At 47.7% G+C, this 24,376-nt stretch overlaps 1 protein-coding gene across 1 annotated transcript; it reads right to left on the reverse strand.

Annotated features, from left to right (window-relative positions):
* Window positions 1–184: 184 nt before the first annotated feature.
* On the reverse strand, window positions 185–24,376 carry CTDSPL2 (CTD small phosphatase like 2). The gene is made up of 12 exons (XM_015418503.1): window positions 24,171–24,376; window positions 20,340–20,478; window positions 18,189–18,338; window positions 16,192–16,407; window positions 12,445–12,523; window positions 11,813–11,924; window positions 11,574–11,660; window positions 7,048–7,110; window positions 6,879–6,958; window positions 3,000–3,126; window positions 1,395–1,490; window positions 185–872 (listed from the first exon to the last, which is right to left on the reverse strand). Exons 1-12 carry the CDS (start codon window positions 24,354–24,356, stop codon window positions 807–809), a joined length of 1,401 nt encoding a protein of 466 aa, XP_015273989.1. The 5' UTR covers window positions 24,357–24,376; the 3' UTR covers window positions 185–806.

The following is a 24,376-nucleotide window of genomic DNA, read 5'->3' on the forward strand; positions in this document are numbered from 1 at the left end:
CAAAAAAACCCCAAAATCATATATAAACGCAGATTTCTAAATGAAACTTACATGGAATAAAACTAGATAATATTTTTAAACAAATATACAGTATGCAGGCAGACAAAGCAGGAGAACGGCCATCCAATCATATCATTAAAAAAACCCTAGTAAAATTTGGCTTTTTTGGGGGGGGGGGGGGGGGGGGAGGGCAGCATGGGGACTATGAAGCCGCCTCAACTAAAAGGAATGCATAATGAATTTCTAAAATCTAATACAGGTCAAAAATGTAAAAAGGTTATAAACCTTAACAGGGGGGAAAAAAACCCCAACCCAACGTTTACTGGCCATTCCTGTTGAAATGAGGATCTGAAAAGTTAACAACACAAAAGTGGCTACAAAACCCACTTAAGAGAGCACCAAACAGAGAGAAAACAAGAGTCCATTTTCAATCTCTGTTATTCATAAAATCCTGCGTTTTTACAGGTCAAACTGCTGGTGGCAGAAACAGAATTCTTTAAAAATGGCAGATGTCCTGTACATTAAAAAAAGAAAAGAAAACTGGAGCTGCCCTAGTTCTAAAGAGCCTTTTCTGCTGTGGCCCACCTGCTGCACGGCACTAAGCTGTATTCCACTGGCGATATATATAAAGTCCTTCTGTGACCCTTGATTACTGTTGGGCGTCAGAGATAAGAAAAGCGAGACAGGGTACAAAAATGCAAAACTTTCAACAGTAATGGCAATGTTTTTTTGTTTCAGTCCAAAAGGGAAAAAAAAAGAGTTTCCTGCATTTTTCCCCCTTCGGTCGTCTGACGAAGGCATGGGGTTTAGTCAGGGGGCAGTAAGTCATGCAGACGAAATCTGTCTCTGATGTGAGGTCGAACATCTTCATTCTGCAAGAGGGAGAAACAAAAAAGAAAGTGACCTCTTCCAGTTTTTTCCACGTTAGAAACAGTGTTTTCACTGTTTCTGTGAGCCGTACAATCTTTATTTTCGATAACATTTATAATCCAAGTCCACAAAGCAACTCTTAGCGCTCTGATTCAGAAGCTGAGCAAAATCAGTAGGGAGGCCCTGTCTGTGGTAGGCCAGGCACAGACACACACACCGCGTCCTCTCCTTCTGGCCCTCCCAGTCACAGTTTTTTGAGTAAAAACACAACCCAGGGGGCGTAAGACGGTGCAGAGGAAAGAGGAGCAGGACGCTGCCAACCCTCTTCGCTTCCACACCCTTGCACAAAAGACAAGCCACACAGAGCGCCTCTTTCCATCCCCTGACATATACTGTTAGCTGATCAGAGCGTGTGACGGGGACACCGAGGGACATGCATGAAAGAGGCTTTTTCCTGAGCCCAGGCAGATGAAGTCTCATGAAGCTACGAGACAAAGATAAAGATCAGTCTCTGAAGTACGTACCAGCTCTACAAGTTTCTCCAGAAAAGGAATCAATTTTAGGAGTTCATTATCATTTTTATCCATGAACCAGCTCTCTATAGGAATCCCATTTGAAAGCTGCAATAAAAACCAGAGGGCAAGTTAATTTTCTGTGCTAGAATTTCTCCGAAAGGGAAAGGAGAGAGACGGGTGGTGGCTACGACCCAGAGAGGCACACAAGAGCCCCAGCTCAAAGAAACGTCCTAGCTGAGCAAGAGTTTCCTTCGCTGCTTGTCTCTCTGGGAGCCCAACTGTACTTTAAATTTCCCTCAAGCCTGAAAAACTGCTCCCGTGTGTGTGTGTGTGTGCTTCCAGCTTTAAATGCCGAATGCAGCAAAAGTTCTTGTGTCAACCAATCACAGCCATTCTGTGCTTCCTACACCATGTATGCGACATGACAAAGATGAGCACCAGCAGCCCTCCATCCTTGGAACACAGGGCTTTGCGCCAAAACACCCCTGTCCCCTGAGCCACAGCTGCGCGGGGCTTACAACTTCCACAAAACTGATGCAGTCGGAAGACAACTTGCATTTTTGTAAAATGTTGACGCTGCTTCCGGCTGAAAATGGTCTCGACCCTACAGAAACATGAGCACAAAGGATTCACAGAGGCAGACCTTTCCCCATCTTCTTCTTCCACCCCCACCCCCCACCCCCACCCCAGCTGCCTGCTTCTTCCCCCAGAAGTATTTCATTGGGGGTATTAAGTGAATTTTGAAAAGAAAATGCACCATGGCATGGAGGACTACCAGCAGGGGGCAAAGATGTGAAAAGCAGGCAAAACTGCACAGACAGACCCTCTACCCGATGCAGACGTCCACTTCCGCCTTCGTTCGGTCGCCGCCTCTGCCCGCTGTGGTCTGTAACCCGCCCACCTGCCCCACCAGACTCAGCAAGGCCTGGCCAGTCCTCACTTCAGAGGTGCTGGTGCTCTCCTGCACGGGGGAATCTCTGTGCATCTCGGGGCCCCACCCGCACAAGACAACTGCCTCATCGACACGTGGCCAGACAAGACAGGAAACCGTCTGGCCGCGGCGCCTTCTGCTGAGAAGGGTCTTGACCCTCAGAAGAGGGTTTACGGAGCCTCGTGGTGGCGGCCGGCCACAAGCGCTTTCCACTCACTCACACTTCCAGAGGGTCCAGTCCTCTTAGTCCACCACTACCAAACCGCCCAGCCTCCACAGTCCAGGGTACCGCGTGTGTGTCGTGGTGGACATCATAAACAAGATGCAGGCGCTTGCTGTGAGGTGGCAGAGAACCCCGCTATCCACATGCTCCCTTAGCTGCTGGCGCAGCAGATACCAGAGGACAGAGTGGGAAGGCACGGTCCCTGCTCCCGGGGGACCAGACCCACCCGAGGGACAGCCCTCTGGGAGAGAAGGGGGAGACCTCCCAGGACGAAACGGCAGGCGGTTCCAAGGCTGCCTCTGTGTTCCGGGTGGATTCCCCACTACTGCGGGGGCCATGAAGGAGGCGGCACTGCTTTCACCCACTCAGGGACCAGCAAACAGCCAAGACGTCAGCAGACCACTTATTTTCCCCACTTTTGTCTTACGAGATTTGAAAAAGAAGGAGACGAAACACTCACCTGATAGGCAAAGGCTTGTGGTGAATTGTCAATAATGATAGTTTTCGAGAGATCTCTACCAAGGATGTTCAGATCCTTTATGTAGTTCCCCTGGACACAAACGCAATGCTCACGGAAAAGTCGATGCCTGTGGTTAGTTAAAAGGGAAAGGGAAACGCACCATGGCAGTGTTGCTGTCTCAAAGCCGACCCCCGCTCTGATGGGCTCCGTTGTGAGCACAGCCTTTTCAATGAGGTTTTGCTCTGGGACCACCCAATGTACTGATGCCAAGCATTTCAACGCTGCCTTCCCCACTACTGATCGTCAAGGCAGCTTGCAATATTTAAACGTGGTATAACGCAAGATACGTAATTTAGAGTACAACTCACAAGCCGAAAAACAATGGCAAACTCCTGCCAAAACAATATCCAGACGGCAAAGAATAACCAAGGTCAGAGTGCCTCCAAAGGCCCTGAGGGGAGAAAAGGAGGATACGGATCGGGTGCCAGGGGAAGACCAACGCTGGCTGCCAGGGAACACCCTTCAGCGTAGTGCTGCACAGAGGCGGGGCTACCACGGAAAAGGCCCTCCCCCGCCAGGCGGCCCCCATCCAGCTCCTGAAGGTGGGGCAACGGGAGCAGGGCCTCTGAGGAAGGCCGCGAGGCAGGGGGGTCCCCTGAATCACACTCCCCCCCAAAAGCCTTTGTGCGGTGGCCAGAAACAAAGCAGCAGGCAGCGCCAACGTTTCGGCACTGTCAAACACCCCAACGTAGATGAATGTAAATCAGTGGGTTAGAGCCAGTCTGGTGTCGTGGTTGAGTGCGGGGACTCTAATCTGGGAGAGCCGGGTTTGATTCCCCACTCCTCCGCTTGCACCTGGCTGGGTGACCTTGGGCAAGCCCTGGTTCTGATAAGAGCTGTCCTTGAAAAAGAGCAGTCTCTGTCAAGAGCTCTCTCAGCCCCACCCACCTCAGAGGGCGCCTGTTGTGGGGAGGGGGAGGGAGCTTGTAAGCCGCTCTGAGGGTGAGGTCAGACAGGCTGTTTAGTCCGCTTATGGCTCGCCTCAGAAACAGATTTTATCTGCGCAATCACACGGTCAACATCTGCCTCCCGTCCCCAGCCGTCACTTTCCGGCTCAAAACCGCTTTAACCCGGAGTATTTTGATACCAGGTCCCCAAGTGGTGTTTTCCTGATTCCCAGGTTCCAGCTGCATTTTTCCCCTGTGTGATCGCACCTCCGGTGTCGAGCCACTTCCGGTTTAAACCCCCTCCCCGCTCGAAAGCTACCCGAGGCTTCTGCTTTTCGCCCACCATTTTTCCCAAGCATTGCCGGTGTGCGCATAGGCAGAGGTCCACCACCGCGTTATTAAAAACAATGTTTAAACATCCTAGTTTTAGCCTTTAGACGAGTTCGGGATGTCATGGAGGCCATTTTCGGGGTAAACATTTAAAGGGAAGTGTTCCTTTAAAGTTTAAAGGGAAGTGTTACAGCAATCAGGTTGAAGTGGAAATTGCAGTTCTGCGCACGTGCGAAAATTTTAGTTCTACAGATGGCTGCCTGTGCATATGCCCAAACTGAGAGAGAGAGAAAAAACAACAGTGAAGCACGCTCCCGCGTGTGGACGGCGGGGAATGATGAGGCTGCGCGGCGATCTGGAGCAAGGAGGTGAGAGTGTGATCGCGATTCTCCAGGTTAAAAAAAGACCGCATCGGGGCCGGAGCAGTTTAAACCGCTCCCAGCACACCGTCTGACCACACCCTGAGACTCCCCTTGGGGAGTGGAGGGCGGGGTATAAATCCAATCTCTTCTCTCTCTTCTTATATTGCGAAGGGGGAAAGCCTGCTTTCACTAAAGCGTTTCTATTACTATTCTCTCTTACATTTAATTCTATATTTTCAGCCGGATCCGAGTCCAGCAGCACCTTGGAGACCAGCCAGGTTTTTGGAGTATGAACTTTTGACAGTCAAAGTTCTCTTCGTCAGACATGAGCAGGAATCCCGTTTAACTCCTTGCCTCGCCTGTAGCTGTTCAACTGCAGACAAACACGGCCGCCCTCCGGAAGCATCTTTATATTTTGACTATTTTAGAAAGTGACACATTGATGATCTTGATTGCCAAATCACAGCCCCACTTCGCAGCTTCTGCAGGGAGGTGGGAGTCGGAAGCCACCTCGGACAGGTCTCTTTCCCACCTCTGCCCCTCCTTGTTTGCCATATGAACAGCCTGGCCTCACCCCTCACCCCAGCAAAAGATCCCTCCTCCTCTCAGTCAGTGGAGCGACCTCCTAGCTCCCAGAAACAAGCCATCGTGTAAACACACCAACCGCTGTGCCGGACAGATGAGCAACAAAGGTATCCGGCCCACTCTTCTTTAAAAGGAACAGCCACTTTCAACAAGTTTGTCACAGAATACATTCCGCTTTATATGTCTGCATTAAGTTCCAATTCATTTTGAACCAGGTCATTAAGAGAGAAATACCATCTCTTAAAAAGAAAAAAAATTACAGCCCCACCCCCCCTTTTTTTACATCCCTGATCTTTATCCACCCCTGAAATACAGTCATGATGATGAATCCCTTTTGGGCTGCCGAGCCCCACAGTACCTGGAACTGACCATTCTGAATGGCCTTTAAAGGTCACCCCACAAATGACCAGCTGCACCAGATGGGGAACTGCTAGCGGCCTGCCCTTTCCTAGAAAGTTGTTGCTTGTGCCATGGAACCCACCGGGGCTCCCTCTGATAAGGCCCCGACTCTGAGCCCTGCCAGACTGCCAACCTCTTGCTCACCGAGAAAGCCCATTGGCAACTGAAGGCTGAATGCCCACCTGCCCCGGCACAAACAAACCCCCCACCTTCTGCCGTACAATCATCATCACACAAAAACAGAAGATTGCTGTACAAGTTCATATTTCTTGCAGTTCAATAATATTGTTTTAATAGATATTCTTTGTTTCAATGGATGAACATCAGGAAACTGAAGTCCCAGTAAGGCAAGCAAGGACAAACTTTCTCGAGTTTTAACTGTCCGTTTCGTCAAAGTCTTTGTCAAACCTGAGTTTGTGGTGTTTTCTTCTATTCAAAATATCCAACAATCAGTATATTAGTTCATGAGTGGCTGTATGTAGCTCTTATCTATCACAAAATCTTTCCGGATTTGTTATTATTGAACTGCAAGAAATATGAACTTGTACAGCAATCTTCTGTTTTTGTGTACTGTTTAAAATTGCTGGGTCCTTGTTGTATCCAGTACAATCATCATCACCATCATTCTCAACGTGTGGCCAAGTGATGACGCTGCCTGAGCAAAAGGAACTTTTATGTTTGAGGAAAAGTGACCACACCCTGCAAGGTAAGATTAACTGAAATAACCTAGTGGTGGATACACAATCAAAGCCGTGGCCTCGCAGCAGTAGTAATTTAGAAGAGAGAGACTTGATTAACTTAGCCAGGAGATGGAAGGCCCACACCATTACTGTGGCAGAAAATCTGGTACAGTAAACCATGGCAAAGAATTCTTGTATTCAGATGCTGAGTCCCGTGTGCAGGCCCAAGGAAGGAAGCCAAACTGACCGGGCCCAGAAGTCAGCTTTCCAGTGCCCAAGGGTTCACGGCAGCAGAACGGTCATGAGTTCAGGGGAGGCACAGATCAGGTCACCGGCCATGCGACCAAAGTTAATTTCCCGTAATTATATTGTTGGTGACTTGACTACACGCCTCACATACCCATGCTTAGTGCTTTCAAGGCTTTGTTTTGAAACCACGTCAACTTTTCATCACACATTTGTGTTCCGCTTCTGAGCATGCTGCGGTGTTTCAAGACGGCTAGAATTCTGAAACACGACCATCAAGATTTACATCGCAAAGGTGCCTCGCTCCCACTGGGTTGTGGCCAGGCTTACCTGACCAGTTGCTTTTTAGGGTCTAGTATGTTCAATAACTTGTCTGCATACACCTTCTTAGAAGCAGTAAAAAGAATGATCTACAAATGAAGCAAGGACACAATTACCACCTGCCCAGCCATGAAATCACTTAAAGAGACCCACACACAATCCGGGCAACTTGCATTACCTCATAGATCTGTGACATCCGCTCCAAGAATTCTCTGAAGAATGGTCTTAACCGCACGTAAACCTAGAACACAAAAACAGTTTAGCAGAATGTACAACAGAGAGAAAGTTTCACATTTAAAGTAAACGACAGGTAGCCAGTAAATTCTTCCGTCAAACACATGTTAACACCACAGTCAGCGATAAGAATTTACACTACAATGTATGATACTATTTGCTGGTCTAACAGAGAACATCCAGCAGTGATTTATTGCTGGCAATCCCTTATGTCAAAGAGTTATCTTCTTTTCCTGGTGACCAGCTGGTTAAGGCTCCATCAGAGACATCACATATGGAACCACCAAGTTAAGGGCCATTTGTAAAACAAACAAACAAACAAACAAACAAACAAACACCATGCTTTTGACCCTCAGGATAGTTACCCTTCAGCTAGAACACTTCTGTCAGATTAGTATGCTAAATTCAGGCCCAAGGAAATATCTCACAAGTTAGTACCACTGTCAGAAAACAATGCAAACTCCGCCAATTCTTATGCCTCTCATAGAAAGAGGAAGTAACTCGTTTCTATACCACCTAGCTTTACAAACCTGTTCGCATTTGGAACTTGCCACCCAGCGTTAACTATACACAGTTTTATCTAGTTAACATCTTGTCTTAGTTGAATTCTGCATCTTCCTTCAACAAGGAAACTCTGAAGAATCAACCTGCCAAGTCTTACAGTGCTCCCCCTCGCCCCAGGAGGAGCCCCGCCTGGCCACAGCCAGGATGCGCACAGAGGCGTCAGAAGTGAAAAAAGCCTCTCTCGGCTACGCATGTTCTAGACTATGTTGCCTTTCTTATCAGACCCAACCCCTGAAGGACAACGCTCCGAGCATGGCATGAAAGTCCATTTCTGTTGCACGGGACACTGAGCCAGCTATCAGCAGACACACACTGAAAGCCTGCAGGTTGCATTCAAAAAGAATGACAAAAATATTCCCCAAACAGGCAAGAGCAATGAAATGAGCCTTCCAGCACCAATACCCCCTGAAAGCATCAAGTCTGACGGTACTGGTACGCAGGCGGGTGGTGAACACCAGTTGGAGGAAAATATACCTCTGGAGAAAAGCTATGCATTATTTAGTTGCAAAGGGAAAATCAGCAAGCTCGTGTTCCACAAACATTACCTTCATATCATCTCCAATAAAGGTTTGCTGCAACATGTGTTACAGTAGGCACTCTATCTGTATGCTATAAAGATCCCTTCAACATTTAGACGAACATTTAATCATAAGGGGAAAACACAAACAAATAGAACAGCATTTACAAAAGCCTTCACCATAGAAAGACAGTATTACAACACTGAAGTCTGCAGAACTTCCAGATCAGAAAAAAGCAACGTTTCAGAACAAAGAAACGTGATGGAAAAGAAGTTTTTAAAATGCTTTAAGTGCATAAGGTAGCAATGATGGTATGTGGGTTATGCCCCCCTCTGGACTGATAATTCCTATGACACTTCTGAGTGCCATGCTTATGGAAAGCAGGCTAAGGAGGGGGTGCCTTGCCAAAGACTACCGGACAAGCTTCATGACAGAGAGTCCTCATCTTATGCTGCTGTCTAAGCCCAGTGTCCCAATCGTGGTCCCGAAGGCACAGCCGAAAGGGGTTCATCCCAAAACAAAGCCAGGCGACAGACGCCCTCCCGGTCACACTTATTGGTAGTCTGCATCTGCCAGCGGTGCCTCCCCTTTGGGCTATGCCTGGCTGTTGGCGCAGAATGCATTTCCCACCCAGCACTGCTACTGTCTCCAGCAAGGAAGTTCTAAACATTCTAAACACCTGGTGCATCTAATGACCTCAGCTCCAGCCTACAGAGCTCCTGATGGTTTCTGATACAAGATACCAACACAGCTACCCTTTTTGTACTTTGATTAAATGGTATTTTCCACCCAGAAACTGGCAAAAAAATAGGACAATGCCAGGACTTCAGTTATTATTGTAAAGGGCTACAAATGCACGACGGATGGATCCACTCATATTATCATAAGAACATAAGAACATAAGAGACACCAATGTTGGATCAGGCCAAAGGCCCATCCAGTCCAACACTGTGTCACACAGTGGCCAGAAATACCAGTGCCATCAGGAGGTCCAGCAGTGGGGCCAGGACATTAGAAGCCCTCCCACTGTTGACCCCCCCCCCCAAGCACCAAGAAGACAGAGCATCACTTGCCCCAGAGCCCCTAGCTATACCTTGTGGCTAATAGCCACTGATGGAACTCTGCTCCATATGCTTATCTAATTCCCTTTTGAAGCCGTCCATGCTTGTAGCACCCACCACTTCCTGTGGCAGTGAATTCCATGTGTTAATCACTCTTTGGGTGAAGAAGTACTTCCTTTTATCCGTTCTAACCCGACCGCTCTGCAGTTTCATGGAGTGCCCACGAGTTCTTGTATTGTGAGAAAGGGAGAAAAGTACCTCTTTCTCTACCTGCTCTTTCCCATGCATAATCTTATAAACCTCGATCATGTCTCCCCTCAGTCGTCGTTTCTCCAAGCTAAAGAGCCCTAAGCGCTTTAACCTTTCCTCATAGGGAAAGTATTCCAACCCTTTTATCATTCGAGTTGCCCTTTTCTGCACTTTTTTTTAATCTTCCCCTTTCCCTCCCTTTACATGTACTTCTTCCTTGTCAGCAGAAACACAACAAGAAAAGCTTAAAGAATACTATGTGGTGTGTATCTGAAGAAGTGTGCCTGCACACAAAAGCTTATACCTTGAATTAAACTCTGTTGGTCTTAAAAGTGCCACTGGACCCAAACTTTGTTATGCAGTGCATGTATAAAACTTGAAATTCAATCCAAATCGTAAGAGATGAATGAGTTTACTTTGTAGAGAATTACTGTCAGACACAGGTGCAGTGCTTAAAGTCTTCATCTCTGAAGTAATAAGTGGCGGAAATGAGTTTCCCAAGAAGCAACCTCTGTTTTTGTCTATAGCCTTAAATGATATAAACCAGATCCTAAGCGTACAAATTTGGAAACTGGCACCAATGAAAACAGTGCAATTTACTTCCAAATGTCCCTGAGGTGCAAAATGCTTATGGATTGGGACCACCTCTGGAGCATTCATAGCTGCACATCTCAGCCTGTTTACTTGGAAGAAACTTTTAGTGAAACAGAGTCAGTAAACAGGTTCAAAACTGAAAGTTATTAGACTCCCAGGCAAATGCTGCCATAATCGCAGAAACTGAAGTCTGCTGAGTTTTCAGCTCCCCGACACCAAGACAATGAACCACTGCTAAAAAAACATTAACAAACTTCAGGCAAAAGAGACTGTTCGGACTCTGTCCAGTGCAAATTCTAAATTTAACTCTCCCCCCCCCTAAACATGTCTCAAATCACTGATAGAATCATCCTTCAAAAAAACCCTCATCAGATTAACAAACTTTTGTAGAGCAGTGCCTGCTACTGAGCTGCGCCCGAGTCCGATGTACGGAGCACCCCAGTCACAGAACGCACAGGTGGAAGGAATGCCATGCCCTGGCAGAATCCCAGCCCTGACTTCTGCTCTCCAAGAGTCAGCTGTCTCTTCCAGTCTAGTCTAAGAGGGAACGGAACATGGTAATCACCAAACAGGAGACAGGCAACCCATGTTGTTGTTGTTGAATCTCATGTTAAGCCTCAGAATTCTGAAGGATTTTAAAAATAGAACAAAAGACAAAAGACAAGTTTTAAAATTAGGGTAAAGTACCTGGACAAGTGTCCGTTTAAGGTGTCTGATGTCATTCTCCAAAGATACTACAGAGGGGTCCAATATCGTGCGAACTACATGGAGGGAAGCTGTTGCCTACTCCCAGGTACATCACACAATAGGCACCTGAGAACAACAGCTGGGGTCAGTGCAGCATCTTTGGCAGTTGCTGGAGCACACCTCCTCCTCCTCCTCTTCCTGCTCCTTCCTAGACAGAATGGTTGAACGCCCAGGAGATGAAAGCTAAGAATGTGTTGTGGAGCACAACCAGCAGCTCGCAACCTGGCAGACTCCATCAACAAAAGCAACTCTAGTCACAAAAAGCGGCAGCTAGGAACGAAGAGGGGGATCTGTTCGGAGAGCAAATGATCAGCAGCTCTGGAAAGGTTTTATTTGTTTATTTTGGTAGAAATAAGCAATTAAACGGCATGGATTAGTTTCCTCGTGCAAGGAAGAAAGAATGCCTGTGGCCAAGCTCTTCTCTGGCAAATGGCTTGCCATTTAACACTTCCAGTACTCCTGCCTGCGCTTACTGGTAAGGTTGCTAAGAAGAAATACAAGTAAGAGGAATCCATCTGACTTCCTAAACTGATCAACACTGCAACTGACACAATAATAGGCAGTGAGCCACAGAGCTTCCAACACCTGAAAACTTGCCTAACAAAATGTCATGTAACCAACACCACTTAAGTTTCAACATGTAGGGAAGGCGAGAGGACATCATGGGCAAGATGAGCATTTTGCCCATTAATTCATACAAACAGGTTTGCCTTTCACCCCAAGTAGGTTTTGATTACCTGGTAAATGACATCTTGGAAAAGGACTGGAAAGGTAAGTGCAGCATCTTCGAGTTCATTTAGACTACAATGGACTAATGTTTCATCCTACAAAGAGTTAAGAAAACAGCAAGACTTAAAGGTCAACAAATTAATAACTGACTTGCGTTCTCTGAAAGGATCCCCTCCCCATTTGTCCACCACACGAGTGCCATAATCAAAGGTTCAAGTTTCTACCAAGCATCATTTATAATCCTTACCAAGTCTAGAACTAAGGAGAACTCTGGTGTGCTTCTGGTTTTCAGTGGAAGAGCAGGCTTCCGATTAAGTTGTTCTTCCGTTAGCGGTGGGACGTGCTTGATGAAATAGTAGCTGGGAGGGAGACAAAACAAGATACTGTTCGTTCACTGATTTCAATGAATGCTTTCTGGGGTGACTGCAGAGAGGGTGGACCACTTAGAAGCAAGTTGAAAGTCAGTGTTAAGGGCCGGCAAACTGATATAAGGCGCCGGGCTTGTAGGATAGTGCCTGGCACAATTGAGGTCTGTTTTTATGAACGTTGTAAGCTTCCCTGAGCCTGCCTCGGCAGGGAGGGTGGGATAGAAATAATAATAATAATAATACCAGACACATGAAACCCTGAAACAACCCCCTCTTTGGAAAAGAGCTTGGGGGCGCGTGAGAATTGTGAGACTAAATGAGGTTGTTTCATGCTGGTTTAACTACCATGGTCCCTCAACTGTGGCTGGCAGAATTATGCTCAGGGTATCATAAAATATTTAAAGTTGATTCACTTCCTTTAATCGCCAATAAAGATCACTTATACACATATTTTTATTTTATCCTATAAAATACCTAGAATTACAAGCTGATATCAAACAGGAATACATACGGATCGAAGACTTCCCAGTCTTCTTCATAGGTGGCTTCAGCGTGAGCTGACGAATAACCACTGTCCGGAGAGACCGGTGCTACAAAAACATGATTAGTTGTCACTCAGTTAATCTGAAGGAGAGAGAATGTTTCTTTTAGCAGCGGACTGGAGGCCAGCAGCACTTTATTGAAAATACATTTATAGACTGTATTCCCGTATCATCGAAAGCGGTTTCCACAAAACAGTCCAACCCAGTCTATAAAACAAATTAATTTTACAGCTTCAAAAACCGTACTCACACCAAAATCATAAATCAGCCAAAGGCCACTTTTGTTTTGTGGGTACTTGTGTTTGCGTATGCGCCTGCATGCCCGGAAGTCATGGCGGCTTCTGACGACCCCCACTGGGGGCTTGGGACATTTTCCAGAGAGGTGTGGCTTGAGTGCCCGCCTCTGCATCCCAGGCCCTGGTATTCCTTGGAGGCCTCCCTTCCAAGTACTTGCCAGGGTCGGCCCTGCTTAGTTTCCAAAACCGGATGAGATCGGGCTGGTCTGGGGGCTGTCCAGGTCAGGGCGACTTAAGGCCATTTTTAAAAGCTCTGCTTTGCGCCTTCTCCTGAACAACAGCAAAGATGAGACACGCCTCACTTCAATGGACAGCCCCCCCCCCAAGAAAAAAGAACGGGAGCTACCAGGGTAAAAAGCCCTCATCTGGACCAGCGGCATGCATTTCCTGCTGCCCAAAGCAGAGCACCCTTGCAGGCTTCTTCTGGGAGAAGGCACTAACTAAAGTTTCTGAGGTCTCTTCAAGGGCAGCCCTGTGCATGTATTCATCGTTTATTTATATATTTATAAGTCTACATTCCTTGTTGACCCTCAGTGTAGATTACACCATGTAAATCAGTGCAATCAATATGAAGAGATGCCTAATAAGTGATATACTAGGACCAGTGTTCCCTCTAAGCTGAGTTAGTGTGAGCTAGCTCACAGTTTTTTAGTCTCCAGCTCACTTTTTTTTCTCCAGAGCAAACTAGTTTATGCAGAAGACTAATCCCTCGCTCACAATTTTAACACCAGTAGCTCACAATATAGAATTTTTGCTCACAAGACTCCACAGCTTAGAGGGAACACTGACTAGGACTGAGATTACAGAAAGCTGAATGAACACAGCAGGCCAGGCGTGATACAGAGGGCAGGCATAATGGAGAAAAATAGTATTGCACCCACAGAGACTCTGCAGTGACCAAAGGGAAATAATACATCTTGTACACAGCAGTATAACGTCACAGTCCCTTTCCTTTTATAGAGCGCCTCCCTGAACCATTCTGTTAAGACTAGAACAGAACTGGTGGTGGAAAGCAAAGGCACGGCACGTTCAGAGGTGGGCTGCCGTTGCCTGCCCCAGCGGCTGCAACCCTGGCCCTCCTCGGTGGCCTCTCATCCAGACACTGGACAGGGCCGACCCTGCTTCGCTTCGCGATCTTCCAAGATCAGGCCAGCCTGGGCCATCCAGGGCTAGGCACAGTGCGATTACCTATACGGAAAAGCCTTCCCAAACAGCTCCATCTCACATAGTTCGCAGCGTGACAGAAGTGTGGGGGCCCTGCTGACCTTTCCAGGCAGGCCACTCACAAGGTGGGGGCCACAAGAGAGAAAGCACGTGTACCGGGGGGGGAGGGGCTGTTGATCTTGCCTGTTTGTCAGGTGGCATGGGCAGAAGGCCATGAGCAGATGAGACTGTCATGTCGGAGCAAAGGACAAGAGGTGGCCCTGTAGATGTGAGGGTCCGAGGCCGCGGTTGGGCTTTGTACTTGATCGCCAGGACCTTGAATTGAACCCAGTAGCTGAGTCCAGTTGGGGAAATGCCCACGATGCCTGCTCTGAGTCTGCTTCCTGTGTCTTTTGTTCTGCTCAAGGTGAGAGACTGTATTTGTCTCGCTCCCTCCGCAGAGACACAAGCCTCTGGGCGTGAGCAGAAGGGAGAGAGCTCTTCGCCATTTTCACAAGTGACATGGGGAGAAACCCCACTGATATGAAAGAGGAAGAGATACAGCCAAGTTACGTCCTTGGGAGTCACGACCAGCACTGAAAACGAACTAAAACACCTGTTGGACAACACTAACAATGCATCAAGTAGTTAGCTTCGGCCTGCTTTATGTTGGTTTCTTAGGTTTCCTGGTGGCAAAGGAACCCTGGAAAGGTGGCATCACAATTCTCTAAGTAAATATATAATAAAACAAGACAGCTGCATCCAGCTACTTAGTCAAAGACCTTTATGGCTGGGTGTGATCACACCCAACTCTAAAGCTACAGACACTCTTACTGAGAGCTCTCCTTGAGAGATGAAAACAACTTCACGGAAAAAGATGAGAGCCCTGCAACGCCCCCCAACCCCCGATCAATGCCCAGACTCTGTTATCGCCCTTGACCACGCCCTGTGTTCACACACACACACACACACACACACACACACCTGAAACCACTGCACGCCCACCCCCTCACCCACCCTGTATTCCCAGTGGGACAACAGGATGGCATGATCAATGGTGTCAAGAGTGGCTGACAGGGCTAACAAAACCAGCTGCAAGGCAGTATTCCTATCCATTATTTTAAACCCAAGCCCTAACAATAGCTGCCTTTAAAAGTTTCAGGGAGCAGACTTATTTTTAAAAAGCTGTTGTTAACCTGATCCTCAGGGGTCCCAATTTTATCAGCGCACGGCTAGCACAGACCCAGCCTGCAGGAAATGGCCCTCCTGTCATCCTGTCGCCACCTATGGGGGGGGAGGAGCCATCCGCAACTGGCCGTGTCTCCTGACACCTCTGTCACCTGATCTGCGCCCAAGCCAGAATGCAAGTGACTGGGTTGAAAAGATTTCATTGGCAAAGAAGCAAGCAGAAACCGCAGAGTCCAGATCAGAGTCCAATCTGACCAAAACCTGCTTCAGGGCTACTGGGCAAGAAGAAGAAGAGGAGGAGGAGGAGGAAGAGGAGGAGATTGGATTTATACCCTCCCTTTCACTACCTGAAGGAGTCTCAGAGTGGCTTACAATCCCTTTTCCCTTCCCCTTCCCACAACAGACACCCTGGGAGGCAGGTGGGGCTGAGAGAGCTCTTTCGAGGACTGCTCCTGAGAGAACAGCTCCGAGAGCCCTTGTGACTGACCCGAGGCCACACCAGCAGCTGCATGTGGAGGAGTGGGGAATCAAACCCGGTTCTCCCAGATTAGAGTCCGCACTTCTAACCACTACACCAAACCACTGAGCTGGGCTGGATCCTTACAGTTTATCTTTCGAAGGGGACTGATTGCCCAAGTTAATGACAATAAAACAGTTAAAGGTTGCGCAGGACATGTTGCAAGAATCACCTGTCATTTTGTGCAGATGTTATTATTTTTTTTAAAAGTACCATCATGGAAACAGATACGACACATCTGAATACCCAACCAGAAAATATTACTCCTGAGGCTGTGTACCTGAGAGTTGTGGCCTTGGGGGGGGGGGGGGGTGTTACAGCTTGTTCTCTGCTTAAGCTCAACAGACTGACCAGCAGCTTCAGTCTCTTTGGCCCTCTCCCTTCAGGACTCCGAGAGGCAGTGTCCCCAAAGTTCCCAGGCACTCCCACGTCCCTCAGGGCCAGGCAGCCCTATGAGCTGCACAGCAACCTGGGCCCACCTCACTGGCGTGGGCAGGAACTGGACTGGCAAAGGCAGAGCGGGTCTGGTCGCTAAGTGTCCCGGGGCAAACCAGAACACGTGTGGCCCTTACCCGTGAGAGGGGGCAGGTCACGATCAGGCACATCCTCCACCTCCTCCAAGCCGTTGTTGATCGCTGACCGGACCTGTACCGCTTGGCTGGCATAAGATGCTCCGTTGGCCGAGGCGGCAGTGCTGGTGATGATCTCGTCGACCTGTTCCATATCCAGCTGCTTCACTATTTCTTCCGCTTCCACAGCCTGCCCAGGAGAGTCCGAGCCAGCCGTTCCTGAAATGAGAAGGACGCTTACAGTTGGCCACTGCACTCAGGTCAAGCTACTTGAGGATGAACTATCATTAATTTTTAATTTTTAAGATTTTAAAAGCATGAATAATCAAAATCCTTATTTCCTGCCCAGAAGACGACAAGTTTTTCTTCATAGCTATTTCACAGTACTTCATATGTAAGTGCAACTTGATAGAATCATAGAGTTGGAAGGGACCTCCAGGATCATCTAGTCCATCCCCCCGCACAGGGCAGGAAATTCAGAAATACCTCCCCCTCCACACACCCAGTGACCATCCTTCCACACCCAGAAGATGGCAAAAAACCCTCCAGGATCCCCGGCCAAACTGGCCTGGAGAAACATTGCTTCCTGATCTCAAAGTGGTAATCAGCATTTCCCTGGGCGTGTAAGAAAGGGCCACGAGAACTATGCACTGAGGCCTTCCTGCCCTCCGTCTCATGATCTACTTAAGTTCACAGAATCAACGTTCCTGTCAGATGGCCACCTAGCCTCTGTTTGAAAACCTCCAAGGAAGGCGAGCCCACCACCTCCGAAGGAAGCCTGTTCCACTGAGGAACCGCTCTAACTGTCGGGAAGTTCTTCCTAATGTTTAGCTGAAGACTCTTCTGGTTTAATTTCATTCTGTTGGTTCTGGTCTGACCTCCTGGGGCAACAGACGGTAACTCTGCACCATCTTCTAGATGACAGTCCTCCAGGTACTTGAAGATTGTTATCATATCACCTCTCAGTCTTCCCCTCTCCAGGCTAAACATACCCTGCTCCTTCAACCTTTCCTCACAGGACTTGGTCTCCAGACCCCTCACCACCTCCGTTGCCCTCCTCTGGACACGTTCCAGCTTGTCTATATCCTTCTTAAATTGTGGTGCCCAAAACTGAACACGATACTCTAGGTGAGGTCTAACCAGAGCAGAGTAAAGTGGTACCATTTTGCGTGATCTGGACACTATACTTGTTAATACACCCCAAAATTGCATTTGGCTTTTTAGCAACCACATCACACTGCTGACTCATGTTCAGTGTATGGTCTACTAAGACCAGTGTTCCCTCTAAGCTGAGTTAGTGTGAGCTAGCTCAAAGTTTTTTAGCCTCCGGCTCACACATTTTTGTGTTAGCTCAGGCAGGATGGCTCCAGAGCAAACCAATTTATGCAGGAGCCAAATCGCTTGCTCACAACTTTAATGCCAGTAGCTCACAAGACTCCACAGTTTAGAGGGAACATTGACTAAGACCCCTAGATCCTTTTCGCACATGCTACTGCCAAGACAAGTCTCCCCCAACCTTTAATTATGCATTTGATTTTTTCTACCTAAATGCAGAACTTTACATTTAACCACATTGAAATTCATTTTATTTGTTTTAGCCCAATTTTCCGGCCTGCCAAGATCATCCTGTATCCTGAATCTGTCTTCTACCGTATTTGCTACCCCTCCCAATTTAGTATCATCTGCAAATTTAATAAGCATTCCCTTTATCCCTTCATCCAAATCACTGATAAAGATGTGGAACAAAAGAGGTCCCAGGACAGATCCTTGAGGCACTCCACTTGTCACTCCTCCCCAAGAAGATGAGGAACCATTCACAAGTACTCCTTGGGTGTGATCAGTCAACCAGTTATAGTTCCACCTAACAGTCATAGGATCCAAACCACATTTTTCCAATTTGTCAACAAGAATATTAGGGGGAACCGTATCAAAAGCCTTACTGAAATCAAGGTAAACTATGTCTACAGCATTCCCTTGATCTAGCAAGGTACAATACTTGCCATTTTTATTTGCTGGTGAGAAAAAATTGAAGACAGGAGAAAATATGGTGCCCAGTAACGTAGTTCGTGGGGGGCTGCCGGTGGTGGGATTATCTTCCAATTTTCCATTTTGCCGAACGTGCTGGTTTGTCATTTCATAATTTCCAGCTTCTAGAACACACACAAAAACACTTGCACTAGCCCAGTTTCCAATGCCATCAAATGAACCCCGGTCCCAACATGTTTACCAGAGATGTGCCTTTTACCTTCAAGCCACGTGATAAATATTTGTACAGGAAGAAAAAGCGATATTGCACTTGATACCACTTTCAGGGCTCTGACTCATAAAAGCTCACGTTACAGTAACTGTGTTAGTCCTTGGGATGCCACAAGGCTTTTTTGCCACGACACCTCTAGGCAATATCCTCCGTCCACCAACGTGTGCTTCCGCTCAGGGGCTAAAGATTCCTAACACAGATCACAGTCTTCAGGCAGAGTTTATTTACATTACTTACATCCCATCTTTCTCCCCAGCAGGGGCCCAAATTGGCTTACATCATTATCCCCTCTTCCGTTGTATCCTCACAACAGCCCTGCGAGGTAGGCCGAGAAGGAGTGACTAGTCCAAGGTCACCCAGTGAGCGTCTGTGGCAGAAGTGGGGATTTGAACCTGGGCCTCCCAGACCCTAGCCAGGCACACGGACTAGGACGGCCCCTCCCTCACTCTGCAGCAGACCCGCCAGAGCTGACGTGACTGCCCGGCCTACAGCCTCCCAGGCGATGAAGAAGAAGAAGAAGAGATTGGATTTCTACCCCGCCTTTCACTACCGAAAGGAGTCTCAGAGCGGCTTACAATCTCCTTTCCCTCCCCCTCCCCACAGCAGACACCCTGTGAGGTAGGTGAGGCTGAGGGAGCTCTTTCGAGGACTGCCCTTGAGAGAACAGCTCTTATCAGAACTATGGCTTGCCCAAGGTCATCCAGCAGCTGCAAGTGGAGGAGTGGGGAATCAAACCTGGTTCTCTCAGATCAGAGTCAATGCACTTAACCACGACACCAGACTGGAATCACAGCCGGCCACCTCTGACTGCACCAGATCAGGGAGCAAGATCTCTTGGAGGACGCAGCCACGGGGCCACTAGAGAAACCTGTAGCAGCTGGTAGCGTACCAAACTGCAACAATTACACAGTTCACCTACACAACTGGGAAAGAGCTGGGATAGCCGGTGTCTTGATTTGATTTTTTTTTAAAAAAAAGAGAATGTGTGCTTCTTAAAAAGTGATGAATTTGGGGGGGGGGGAGGCTGCAAGCAGAGAAGCCTGTCCCTTCTGCCCGTTTTCATGCAGGAGGAAAAGCTACCTGCACTGGCGATATTGCTCCCTTGCAACGGCAAGCCCTGTAATGGCTCTCATGTCAAGAACAGCAGACAGCTTCGTTGCCTGCCTGAGAGAGACCAAGATACAGACCCCAGCTCAGTGAGAAGGTCGTTGTGTGGTCCCGGGCAGGACGCTGTCTGAGCATGGGAGGTCCCCGGCCTCACACCCACCAACAATGAAGACTTCCCGGTTTAGACCTGACTGTCATTTGTCTTGACATCCAAACTGGGAGCTTAACAAATTCTAGTTTATTTCTATTAAGACCAGTGGCACCTTTAGGACCAACAAAGTTTTATTCAAGGTATAAGCTTTCGTGGGCATGCCACGGGACCAACACGGCTACCCACCTGAATCTAGTTTATTTCTTGTTTAAAATCCTGGGGCTTACAAGCGAAAGTGATTGCAATTCATTAAGGAACCTAATTCAGATATCACAGGAAATTAAAGTTAATTTTAAACTAGGAAGTCTCTATCCCTCCCTAAGGTCGGGCATATAAGGAGTGGAGGAAACAAACACATGACCACAGATTTCTATAGTTTGTCTGAATGCTGACATAGCCCCCCTGCCCCACCCACATTCCAGCTTCAGATATTTGCTCTAAGCATCAGGGGAAAACCAAAAAGCATTTTACGCAATAAAGGCATGACATACATGTTACAGTCATCCCCAGGGCCGTCCCGCAACTACGAGCTCAGTCCTTCTCTTCCATCAAACCAGTGCCAACAGTCCTAGTTACTTCAGTGGTGCCGAAGGAACAAAGACTTCAGAAGAAAGAATGGGTAAAACGTTCACAAACCTCCATTCACTTGACTTTTCCGCCTCACTCGAGAGATCTGTTTGTTAGGTTTCTCTCCTGTTCGAGGAGTAGAACTAATCAGGTTGTCATCTATATCACGCTCAATGCGACTTCTCTTAGCTGGATGCTCTCTTTCATCCTTAAAACAGAAAACATGGCCAAATCATCACCAGGTTTTGTTTTTTTAAAAGACAACTACTAGCAAAATTTTCTGGGTCAGTTTCTACTGATCCTCACTTTTATGAGCGTGGCAGTGAACGCCAGCATCTGCCTCACTTTTTTTATCACGTTCTTCCAAGGTTCATTTCTGAATTGGGGGGGGGGGGATTGTGACTTAAATAAAAGGGGTCAGAAGAACCCATCTGCATTCCCCCCCCCTCACATTTCTACACCTCAATGCAACGGAAAACAAAAATAAAAGGTTCAAATTGATTTCATTTAAGCAGTACTGAATTCTAAGGCCATGCTATCAAGATTTTTTTGAGGCTGGCTGATGTACTTCTGTCCTCGCTCTTGAGATTTTGCATCTATGACCTATACTACCTTAAAGAGCAGGAAAGCCCACTTAAAAAATTTCCACAGCTCATAGGTTGTCGTGAAGACTCTCCTCCATCCCTGCAGACGGTTATCACTCTGGGAACATACGGAAATTCTCCGCTCTGTTCAGCCAGGAGAGCCTAGGACAGCACAGCCCACAAAAGGTTCTAGACCAGGGGTGTCAAACATGCGGCCTGGGGGCCAGATCAGGCCTCCAGAGGGCTTCTGTCAGGCTCGCAGTGGAACTGCCTGTCTTCTGCTTCTTCTTCCAGTTCTGCTGCTGCTGCTGCTGCGTCATCGTAGGTTTGCAGCTTACAGATACACACCTGAACAGCACACTCAGGATTGCAACAGCACAGACATTTTGATGCAATAATTCAGAGCAAGAGGTGTCAGTTATCAGACACTGCTAAATAAACGAAATATTGCAAGAGCACTGATCTTTTTAGCATGTTTTTATTTAAAAAGAACCGTTGTGTTTGTGTGCTTTATAAAGTTTATAACTCCGCTACCTGGCGTTACATTTTATGACACACACGGCCCGGCCCGACAAGGTCCCATTTATGTCAGATCCGGCCCTCATAACCAATGAGTTCGACACCCCTATCCTAGACCCTCGTGCACATGTGGATCAAACGTGTTCCCTTGCTTGGTTCAGCTACTTTGTATTCCCCAATTACAAGAATGACCCACTACTGTTCTCCTGAAAGAAGGAAATTCCCCAGGTCAGTTTCCACTCTGATCAGCAACAACAGAACAATCTGACCCACCCTTCTGATGCCTAACTTGGACATGTGGGGTGGGGTTATTGGCTGTATCAATATCACAGTGACTGGACGACACTTTTGACAACCAGCAGAACTCCTGACTGAAGGCACTGAACTGAGTTTGTTTCCATAGAGTTAATATAAACTGTAGCAACAGAAGAGCCTGCATTATTTTTATATTGATCACAATGAACTCCATATAGGGAATTAGCAAACGACAGTAGTTTTTGTCCTTGATCCTATTACCCCTGGGTCTGCTGCCCATGCTAAGAACTATCGTGTTCAATTTGTTGTCACGCTACTTAGCAAGCTAGTCTTCCAAGCAGTGCATCTAAAACTAACAGCAGCTGCCCAGAAGTGAAGTCACTGAGCTCAGGGGTTCACGGGAAGTCTGACAGAAAGCAACACATTTCCAATCCAGCCACCTGAAAATCTCAACATAGCAGACCTGGTGACTCTCCCCTTGAGAGGAGTTCCACAGTGCAGATGACACCACTGGTGCAGCCTCATTTGGGATACTGTGTACAGTTCTGGTCGCCACATCTCAAAAAGGATACTGAAGAGCTGGAAAAAGTGCAGAAAAGGGCAACCAAAATGATCACGGGGTCGGAGCACCTGCCCGACAAGGCAAGGCTAGAGCACCTTGGGGTGGGGGTGGGGTGTTTTAGTTTAGAAAAAAGGTGAGCGTGAGGGTGACATGTTAGAGGTCTACAAGATTATGCAAGGGGTGGAAAAAGTGGACAGAGAATAGCCTTCCCACCCACCCCCTTCATCCATCATAACCAGAACTGGAGGCAATGCTATGTAATTGATTAAATGTAGATTCAAGTCAGACAAGTAGAAGTTCCACTTCACATGACAGGTAGCTAGCTTGCAGAACTCACTGCCACGAGATGTGCGATGTCCACTGACTTAGAGGTACTTTAAAAAGGCACTCAACAGATTTATGGGGGATTTATGGGAGCCGGGGTGGTGTAGTGATTAGAGGGATCTAGGAGGCCAGGTCCACATCCCTGCTCCTCCGCGGAAGCCGGCTGGAGGATCTTGAGCCAGTCGCATACTCAGCTTAACTACCTCACAGGGAGAGGAATCATAGAATCACAGGATGTGAGAGTCGGAAGGGACCTCGCAGATCATCTAGTCCAACCTCCCTGCACCCTGCAAGAGCATAGCCAAAAGACAGCCCTATGACATACCCGAAAGAGGGTCGTCCAGCCTCCGCTTGAAAACGTCCAGCGAAGGAGCATCCACCCCCTCCCGAGGCGGTCTGTTCCACTGCTCAACCACTCTGACAGTTAGGAAGTTTCTCCTGATATTTAGCCGGTAACGACTCCCTTGTCATTTCCACCCATTAGATCTAGTCTTGCAATCCGGAGCGAGAGAGAATAGATCCGCTCCATCTTCTACATGACAGCCCTTCAGATACTTGAAGACGGCAATCCTGTCCCCTCTAATACGGCTTCTCTTTCCCAGGCTAAACAGACCCAACTCTTTCAGCCTTTCCTCAGAAGACTTGGATTCCAACCCTCTGATGTGAGGAGAACGAAGTGAGCCACTCTGGGTCCCCAGCAAGGAGGAAGGCGAAACAGATAAATGGCGCAACTAATTAAATAATCAATCTATCACTGGCTATTAACCGTGACAGCCAAAGGAGGGCCCTGGACCCAGACAATGGGGAGCGCTGCTGTCGCTGGTCAGAGGCCACAGGGAAACAAGGATGCTAACAGAGGGACCACTGGTCTGGTCCACCAGGTCTACTCTTATGTTTTCAAGAAGAGTGGGGAGAAAACAGCAGCCTCTTCCCTTGGGACCGATTCCTTATACAAGGGGTCAGACTGTTTAAGCCACGGCCACCTGAAAGACCAGGCACTTTGCAAAATGCCTAGCATTTAATTTATTCCGCTAAACATATCTATATATATATATGCTGGCGGGGCTGGTGAGTTACAGGAATCATACTGAGCCACTACTTGAGAATCTGCACTGGCTGCCCTTCAGTTTCCAGGCACAACGCAATGTTCTGATTCTCAGTTTTCAGGCCCTAGATGGCTTGTGGCCAGGGTACCCAAAAGACCGCCTCCGCTCGTACTGCCTAGCCGCCGGGTCTTCTTCAGTACCTCCACTTGCTGTGCCCCTGCCTTCAGAGGTAAGGCGGGTGGGCGACCGCAGGCAGGGCTTTTTCAGTGGTGGCCCTTTCCCGCAGAATGCTCAGAGGTTTGCCTGTTACCTACCCTACTCTCTTTTAGGCACCAAGCAGAAACATTTTTCCTTGGAAGTTCAATTAAGGTATAATCTTTTAACATCAATTTTATAGTCTGCTTTTAGCCTACAATCTGTTTTATCAGACTCGTTTTAAGCTGCTCAATGCTTTCTGCTGTCCTGTGTTCTGGCAGGGTTGTTAGCTGTGTCTATGGCTTCGTTGTATTTTATCTGGTAAGCCATCTCAAGCAGGTTCCATGGCTAGAGAGCCAGCGCGCAAGTCTTCTAAAGGAAACTAAAACATCCTAAACAGTTGCTGAGCACTTACCTTGGGGGTGCTCCCTTTAATGAACTTTTTGATTGAAGACAATAAGCCAGTTTCATTCTTCTGCGGTTTCCCTCCTCCAACAGGTAAGCTTTCTTCGACCTCGGAGTATTTCCTCTTCACCCTCAGTGCACGCTGCGTGTAGTTCTGATTTGACTGCTGAGAAGCTTTCCGCGTTCTCAGCCTCATTTTTGTTGGTATCACATGTA

This window comes from Gekko japonicus, unplaced genomic scaffold, assembly GCF_001447785.1.
Source record: "Gekko japonicus isolate JY-2015 unplaced genomic scaffold, Gekko_japonicus_V1.1 scaffold275, whole genome shotgun sequence".
NCBI lineage: Eukaryota > Metazoa > Chordata > Lepidosauria > Squamata > Gekkonidae > Gekko > Gekko japonicus.